At 38.3% G+C, this 9,168-nt stretch overlaps 1 protein-coding gene across 1 annotated transcript in view; it reads left to right on the forward strand.

Annotated features, from left to right (window-relative positions):
• The window catches only part of Cap1 (cyclase associated actin cytoskeleton regulatory protein 1), a 27,420-nt gene that overhangs the window by 3,739 nt on the left and 14,513 nt on the right, over positions 1 to 9,168 (forward strand). Inside the window, exon 2 of the mRNA XM_004641070.2 lies at positions 8,685 to 8,815. Coding sequence (XP_004641127.1) covers positions 8,698 to 8,815 — 118 coding nt within the window. The 5' untranslated portion in view covers positions 8,685 to 8,697. The remainder of the gene's footprint in view (positions 1 to 8,684; positions 8,816 to 9,168) is intronic.

A 9,168-nucleotide genomic window follows, 5' to 3' on the forward strand; every position in this document is an offset into this window, starting at 1 on the left:
GAGCCATCTCTCCAGCCCCTTATTTTATGTTTTAATTTATTTTTTAGACAGGGTCTTGCAATGTAGTTCAGACTGGCCTTGAACTCAACTATATAGTGTAGGCTGGCCTTGACCTCATGCTGATCCTCCTGCCTCAGCCTCCTAAATGTTGGAATTGCAGGTATGTGGCACTGTACCTATTTTATTTTTTGAGACTGGGCTTTGCTGTGTAGTTCATGCTGGCCTTGAATTTGGGACAATCCTCCTGCTTGAGCTTCCCAAATAGAGAGATTACAGGCATCTGGCACCATGATCAGCTCTTAGCATTTATTCGAACTATTTGCGTTCCCTTATTTTTATTACATTAGAACAGTGTTTCTCACCTTTGGCACAATTGACATTTTGAGGTGGATAATTCTGTGTTGTAGGATTGCCCTGTGCATTATAAAGTGTTTAACGCCATATGTAGCCTTTATTCATTGGATGGTAGTAGCACTTCTTCAATTTTGACAACCAAAAATGTCTTTTTTTTTTTTTTTTTTTGTGGAACTGGGCATTGAACTCAGGCTCTTGCGTTTACCAGGGAAGCACTTATTCCACTGAGCCATCTCCCCAGCCCAGTGTCTTTTTTAAGATAGGCTCTCACTATGTAGTCCAAACTGGCCTTAACTCACAGCAATCATCCTTCCTCAGCCTCTTAAGTGTGAGATTGCATGTGTATACTACCATCCCTGGCTCAAAAATGTCTTTAGACATTGCTAGATGTCTGCTGAAAACAGAATTTTTTTTTTTTTTTTTGTATTTTAGGGAAGGGTCTACAGGGTGTTCAGGGTTTCACAGCTAGATCGGACTTGTAGTGATCCACCTGTTTACAGCCTCCCAAGAGCTGGGATTACAGGGGTTTGCCCCCACAACCAGTCTCAGTTGCAGTCTCAGTGCGCCTCAGGGGGGCAGGGCCAGCATGGCAGGCCTGGGGTTTGAACCCCTGACCCCTGTGCCTGCGCCCTGGAAAACAGAATTGACCTTGGTTAAGAGCCCCTGCATTAGAAAGTCCATAGCTATGATTGTACTGTAGCTTACCTCTTCAGCCTGATTCCCTGAGGACAGGGTCCATAGCTCTACTTAGCACAATTTTATGTGGTACTTGATAAACACTCAATACCCTGTAATGAATTAATCACTTCTTTCCATTGAGGCATCATGAAATTATTACATCTTCAAGGAATTCCTGGGTGATCCTCAAAAGGATTTGCCTCTTTGCCCTACCTTCCCATTGTCAGGTGTGATCTAGGGCCACTGGTTGGCATTAGAAACAAGCTTTGTGTTAGTCAACCCTGTGAGTCAGCAAATTTCTCTTTTCCCTCTCTATATTCTTTTTTTTATATATACTCTCTTTTCCCTTCAATATACATATATATGTGTATATATACATATATATGTGTATATATGTATACATATACATATATATATATATAGTATATATATATATGTATATTGAAGCAGGTTTTGTTCATGTTCATATTGCCTGAATTTAGCTTGGTTGACTTTAGTGGTCAGGGACTTGTTTATTTTTAGAATGTATATACTTGAGAGTTGGTGTTCACATTTATTTTAATTGATAAATTTGTTGACATTTCATTGTCTTTGAATTATTGCAACTACCACATTTGCTTTGAAACTATTTTTTGATATACCATTATGTAAACATAATAAAAACAAAGGTCTAAAAATACTTCTCTGCTACAGTACAGCTTTGTTTGCCTTCTATTACCAGACATGTGTCAAACTTTTCCACTTGGCTGTAAAATACTTGAAATGTGAACAAGCTTGCTATTTTTAAGGTGAGATTTTTTTTTGTTGTTGTTATTTTCAGTTTTTTTTCCAGAGGCCATTAAAACTATATTTAAGTTAATTATAGACTTAGCCATCATAAAACTTTTCACATCTTTAGTTGTAGTAGAATCATGGCTACGGACAAATGGCATACTTGAATCTCTCTTTACATATGAGAGTAGAAAGTGCTATTCTATTATAGCAACTAATCCAGGCTCAATCCAGGCTCAAGTCAATCAGTGCAGTTGTGCCTTTTACAATATAAAGTATACATGATTACAAAGGGCTTGCTGAATAAACCTTACAGTTAGTCTTCATAAATCTTTTTTTTTTAATATTTATTTATTTTTATTTATTACATTTATTTATTGTGTGTGTGTGTGGCCAGCTCAGCCCACCAGGGGGCAGGCTGGCTAGCATGTGGTGCTGGAGGATTGAACCGCGGTCCCTGTGCTTTGCTAAGCTTGTTTCAAGTAGGTGCTTTAGACCACTGAGCCATCTCTCCAGCCCCAGTCTTCATAAATCTTTGAACTAAGGGAGACTCAAACTCATTGCCACACAGTTATCTGTTTGCTGGGTCTAGACGATTGAAACAGCTAGTTCCCATCTCTGACTTAAGTTTATACACTATTACTCATTTTATTCGTGTAGTTTCAGATAGAGCACTGGTATAAGGAGGGAACAGGAGACAAGCACTGATATTAAGTTGGATTCCTTACCTCTCTAAAATATAGGCCTTTCTCTTTTCATCAAAATGTCAGGTGGTAGTGACTCAGGCACTAGTTGTCATTGGTTTCATCAGTAAAACCAAATGCTTAGGAAAGAACAATGGTCCTTGATTTGGGTTACATTTAGATGACATCTTTACTGGAGCAAAGTAGTTGGTTTTGAGGTTAAACAGCCAACATGTAAGTATCTCCTATTAACATGTTTATTTTTTGCTTAATACCATGTTAGAACTTAGTGGTAAAGATTTCTCTGTTGTTTGGAGAATTAATAAATGTATTATTTTAGTGTTAGCTGAGAAGATACATCCAAGTGGCAATGGTCTGATATTTCTATGTTAAACTTTTCTTTAAAAATTCATGTGTGGGGGGCTGGGGAGATGGCTCAGTGGAATAAGCACTTCCTTGGCAAGCGCAAGGGTCTGAGTTCAATCCCCGGTTCTGCCAAAAAAAAAAAAAAAAATTCATGTGTGGGGGGTATTGGGTATGGAATTTAGGACCTCTTGCATGCTAATAAGTGCTGTATCACTGAGTTACATCCCTAGCTCTGTATGTTAAGGAAAACAAAGGAGGAAGGAAATTGTGTGAGATTGCATGTGTACACCCTAATGTGACACCCAGTCACCTTAACGTGATAAATACTATAAGTTTTGTTTTCTCCAAGCCTTTCCACGGTCCATTTAACTGTTCCTCCATAATTAGAAGTCTAAGATGTATATCTTAGAAGGGAAGGGAAAAGAGAGGTCTGACATTTCCGTAAATATCTTAATATCTCTTCATGCCGATTGTTCTCCTGCATTAAAGTTTACTTTGTCAGGATAAAAATCTCAGAACAGGATTACAGAGTTGAGGCCAAGAAAATTTTGATACAGATCAGTTGAGCTGTTATGCTCTATAGGCTGACTTTTCAGCTTTACTTGAGTGATGACTTGGAACAGTGATGATAAATCCTTTAGACAATTTTTTTTGTTGTTGTTGGCGGAACCAGAAATTGAACTCAGACCCTTGCGCTTGCCAGGGAAGCGCTTATTCTGCTGAGCCATCTCCCTCGCCCCAATAAATCCTTTAGAGTCCAGGTGTCATACTGCAAAACCCATTCACAGAGGCACCTTGGTTTGAAAATGTAATTCTTTCCACATTTCTTGTTGCAAACTGATTTGACCAAGAGCTTAATCAAATTTCCCCATAAGGTCAACATTAAACCTAACAATTAAATTTGACTGAAATAAAAAAAAATTAAAGATATATCATGTACAGGTACAAATTCCTGGTAATGAATGTGATCATTATGTAAACCTAAAATGTACCAATAAATTTAAAAATCAAACAAATTTCCCCATAAGGTTAATAGTGAATCTAACAGTTGAATTTGATTTGGTTCTCCTCCAGTTCAGTTTGTAATTAAAATGGTGGAAAGAAATGAGTTTGAACAGATGTACCTCTGCATTTATTGCAAAGAACCAACACTGCAATTAAACCCTGAACTTGAGGCTATTCTCCTGCCTCAGCCTCCATGGTGTTGGGATTACATATGCAATAGGTTTGGAATTTGAACCACTGTGGACCCAGTAGAAAGCATTTTAAGCATAGCAGCTTCTTACTTAGTTAGAAATTTTTTCTACCAGCTTCCTTACCTGTTAAGATGCGACAAGAACTGCAGGTGTAACCTGGTTTCATTAACTTCTGAAAGACTTCCTTGAATAGGTCAAGGAACTGGGTTGGGTTGTTAGAAAGGTGAGAGTGAAGCACTTTGGCAGGCATCTTATAGCCAGTTTTGTTTTTTTCCCTTTGATTTCAAACCACAAAAGAAATTGCTGGAGAATCAATGTCATAGTTTCTTTTCACTGTGCACGATTTTGATTCTCATGACCTCGTATTCTTTGCCAATAACTTGCAAACATCTCCAGTTTTGATCGTATCCTAGACTTTATTTCTAAATACTTACTGGGCATTTTCACTTAGAAACCTTATCTTTTCAAACAGCATGCCCCAAACTGACCTCATCATCTTACCCTAACTAGAACATGCTAGAACCTGTCTCTGCTTATAATGTCATTATTCTTTTTAAGTCCCCCATATTTGCAAGTCCCCAACTCCCTTCTCTTAATGCTACTGTGTTTTCAATCAGTACTACACAGTTAGTACTTGTTCTGTTTAATTCATACTTGTTTTTTTTTGTTTTTTTTTAAATTCATACTTGTTTTATGTGACCTCCAAGGGCAAAACCAAGATGAGTGGGTGGAAGTGGCAGGGAGTTAGACTTGGCTCCATATAAGGAAGAACTTTAAGACTTTGAGATGGCTGTCTCATAAGTCTCAGGTTCTCCATCAGTGTAGGTGTTAGATATGAGGCTAATTGCAAAAGGTGCTGAAAGCTCTCAGCCAGGAGGATTGCCATAAGTTTGAGGCTAGCTGTGGCTACATAGTTTAAGACCATCCTGAACTACATAGTGAAACCCTGTCACAAACAAAATGCTCAAAGGACTGTTCAGATGGTGTTTTTATAGTATGATTTATAGAATTGCTCATAATGCAGAGAAACAGTGATTCAGTGGAAGATAGATTTGTCTGTCCTGCTATTTAGTTTCAATATCTGATTAGATGCCATATATTTTTCTTGGCCATATCTTTTACAGTAGCCTCCTTATTTTACAGCTAGATGAATAACAGCTTTTAATCTAACCCTACAGAATCTTAATGTTTTTACTTTTTTTCCAAATCCCATTTTGTTTATGACAATAGTTGTAAGCACATTGCTTTGATCGTTATTCTTTGAGTGGCTAATTGCTTGTTGACTGTTAAATTATTTTAAACTCTTGTGTATGGTGGAAATAGAGTCATGGAAGCACATACTGTAAGTGCTTCTTGGGCCACTTGTATCTTAGCAGAGACTTTTAAAAGGACTATAGGAATTCCAGAGGAGGGTCACATCATAGAGGGGAAGCAGCCAAGCAGAGCTGATAGCACATAAAGGATCAGAAGTGAGAGAGAACATGGCTCTTTTTGAAAATGCCTTTAAGTCCTGGGTATGGTAATGTCCAGAGGGAAAGGTATAGCAAAAGATAAAACTCGGAAGTGATGGAGGCAAAGCAAGGCTAAAATATGGAAACACTTTGGACCTTACCCTCAATTCTGTGAAGAATATCGAATGGCATAAAATTAAAAATGTCTTAATTTGTTTTTTTCTTTCTTCTTCTTCTTCTTTTTTTTTTTTTTTTTTTTGGCGGAACCGGGGATTGAACTCAGGCCCTTGTGCTTGCCAGGCAAGCACTTATTCTACTGAGCCATCTCCCCAGCCCCCAAAATGTCTTAATTTAATTTGTGTTTGAGATGGATCACTCTGGCTATGATATGGATGAAGAAATGGTATATTATAGATATTAAAGGAAACTTAATTAGTTAGAAAATTATTGTAAGTTAGGCAGGATTTTATTTATTTATTTATTTATTTCAAATTTATTTATTTGGTACAGGGTCTTGCTACACAGCTCAGACTTGTAGTGATCCTCCTGTCTCAGCCTCCCCAGTGCTGGGATTATAGGTGTGTGCCACCATGCCTGGTTTTGGTGGCTGCCCTGAATGGCATGCAGTACTGGGTATTGGCCCTGGGTCCTTGAGCTTGCCAGGCAGGTGCTTAGTCTGCTGAGCTATGTCCCTGGGCTCTGGGCAGAGTTTTGATGATGTAACTTTTTTTTTTTTTTTTTTTTTAAATCAGTCAGAATAAAGACAAGGGACATCTGTTGATGTGATGTGAACAAGTCTCTGGGTTTTAATGACTCATTAGATGTGAAGACAAAGAAGATAACTTAATGTTGATAGAATCTTCCAGCACTGTTTCAAGAAATCTACAAGGATTTTTTTACTTATTTTTGGGGCCAGGGATATAGCTCAGCTGCACAAGTGTCTGCCTGGCAAACATAAAGTCCTGAGTTCAGTTACCAGTACCAAAAATAAAAAATTTATTCTGGACTCTACTTTGTTGTCCCCATTATAGATAAGGAAACTGAAGTTCAGAAAGTTTGAATAACTGCTTATTGCCCTAAAGCCAGTGAGTGCTATTATTCAAAATCTACATTTATCTGTTTTCTCTGAAGACAACTCTGATGACAGTAATGAGAAAACTGTTAGGCAGTAGGGTAAAACTGAACAGAGTAAGTCTTGAGTGGTGTTCTAGATATTTCAGTTTGAGGTCCCTTTAGGACATCCAGGTGGATGTTAGATGGAAGCTGAATCTTAGATTCTGAATTCCAGAAAGGATTCAGTCTGGGGGTGATTGTTGTGGGACCAGCAGCAAGTGAGCTAGGTGTTAGACTGCAATAATAGTCAAAGGCTTTGGAGGGGGTGCATGTGACCACCTGAGGGAATGAGAAAAGGTATGTCTTTTCTGTCTCTTCAATTCTGGGCATTCTTTACTCTACCTCACCCTAACCCTACCAGAGGTGAGGTGTGCTATTCTATATTTGGTTAGGGATAGAATGAGATTAATTCAGAAGGGCAGCTGTTACTGCTTTTCATTCTGCATAACTCAGGCAGCAGAAATACAGCTTGTTTAGTAGTGAAAGCTTGTAAGTAAGCAAAATATGGGGCAAGGGGTCTAACTCCCCTGGAGCTGTATTAATAACCTTTAAGATTGGTGAGTATTCATATTCCTACTCACCTAGTACTGTGTCTCTGTTAGTGTTGGTCTTAACCTGTAGTGTTTGTTGTGTATAAAAGAACATACTAAAATAGAATTGAGTGTTGTTTACTTTGGAGATGTAGTTATGGCAGTTTATTGAATTTCCTGCCTTTCCCCCTGGGTTTATGAAGTGTAGGTTATTTGTGAGTCTGTCTCTGGCCAGTACCCACAGTGGAACAGGACAGCAATTCAGATATCAGTTGAGAGTGTCATAACATGAGAGAGAGTATATGGCTGCTTCTAGTTTGATTTGCAAGTAGAGCATAGACCTGGAGTCTTGTCACTTCTCTAGGCCAGGAAATAGAATGGTTGATTTCACTCTCAAGCTCATTTTTCCTTTTCTTTCATAATTTGTAAACAACAATATCTAGTAAAGACTGGGCCCAGAGATGCCACACCTGTATACAGAGAAAAATAGATAGGGAGTATATTGTTTTATGAGCTACTTATGTCTTTCATAGGGAGGGCAATGTGTTAAATTTGTGTTTTCTGGTATGATGCCATTTTGAGAGAAATTATAATTGCTTTGGACATTTTAGACAGCTTTAAGGAAGTTGTTCATTAAGCTTTAGTTACTTAAGCTAATTAATGACTTGATGAAATGAAACCTAAGTCAAGCCTTTAATTGAAATTTCACTGACAGATTTTCATAAGATCACTTACTCTTAGTTGAAGCCAGGCTCAGATGGCAGCTTCTCCATGATATCCTTATTTGATCCTTCTAGCTGATACACTCTTTCCCCTCTCTGAAACCACATGCCACTCTATCTGCAGCTTTATGTCACCTTAAATGCTATTTGTTTTTATAAGTGTTAGTATATCTCTTAAGTCTTTCTGGTTAGACAGTGAGTTATTGAGGGCAGAGTGAATATCCTGCTCACTTTGTTTGGAGCATTCTACATACGTGTAGGCCACAGGGAGTGGTGGGTGGAAAATACACAGAACTTAGAGACAGAAAAACTGAGTAATGTCTTCTGTAGTAACTAGCTGTGCAACTATTGGAAAGTCACGCCATGTTTCTGAAGCTCAATTTTCTATCTTTAAAGAGTATTTAACTTCCATTTCTGGTTTATTTATTTATTTTTTGATCTTTTTTGAGATAGGATTTTGTGTGCAGTTTAGACTGGCCTTGAACTCACAGTGATATTTCTGCCTGAGCCTTGCTAGGGCTGGGATTGTAGAGCTAGTTTTGAGGAGACTTAACCTTATGAGGGCAGTATGGTTTTACAAATTTGCTAGACTACTTTTCTATCTTATTATTATTGTTAATCTTTATTATTATTATTATTATTTTGGTGGAACTGGGGATTGAACTCAGGCCCGTGCACTTGGCAGGCAAGCGCTTATTCTACTGAGCTATTTCCCCAGCCCCTCTATCTTATTAAATTATTGTGTCACACAGAATTGACATTGTCTTCACTCCAGTGCAGGTGCAATGTAACATTAAAATAAATATTTGATTTGTTTCAGCAGGCGATTCATCATGGCTGACATGCAAAATTTGGTGGAAAGATTGGAGAGGGCAGTGGGCCGCCTGGAGGCAGCATCCCGACCCTCTGAAACGTGCCGGGGGCACGGGGATGGACTCAATCCTTCACAGGGTGAGCAGCCCAGCATGAAGGATTTATGTTGTGTTTCAGCCCTCATCTCCATATTACAGTTGGTTTTCTCCCTTGGAGCTGACTTCCTCAAACATTTAGTCTTAATAGTCCTCCTATAAATTCTTTTTTTTTTTTTAAAGCATCGAAAAGAGAATTTATTTAACCATTCTCGCTGATAATACAGCAAGTGGGTGAATAATTCATGCTATAGCATGCTGAATGAACTGAAACCAAAAAGTTGGTTGGAAGGAGGCAGAGGAACTTTGTCTTATAAGAATCAGAATCGAGGGGCTCCATAATCATCTGGCATCCGTTCAATGTTGTATCTGTGATTAGAAATGTACATGATAGGA

This window comes from Octodon degus, unplaced genomic scaffold (genome assembly GCF_000260255.1).
Source record: "Octodon degus isolate 3935 unplaced genomic scaffold, OctDeg1.0 scaffold00130, whole genome shotgun sequence".
NCBI lineage: Eukaryota > Metazoa > Chordata > Mammalia > Rodentia > Octodontidae > Octodon > Octodon degus.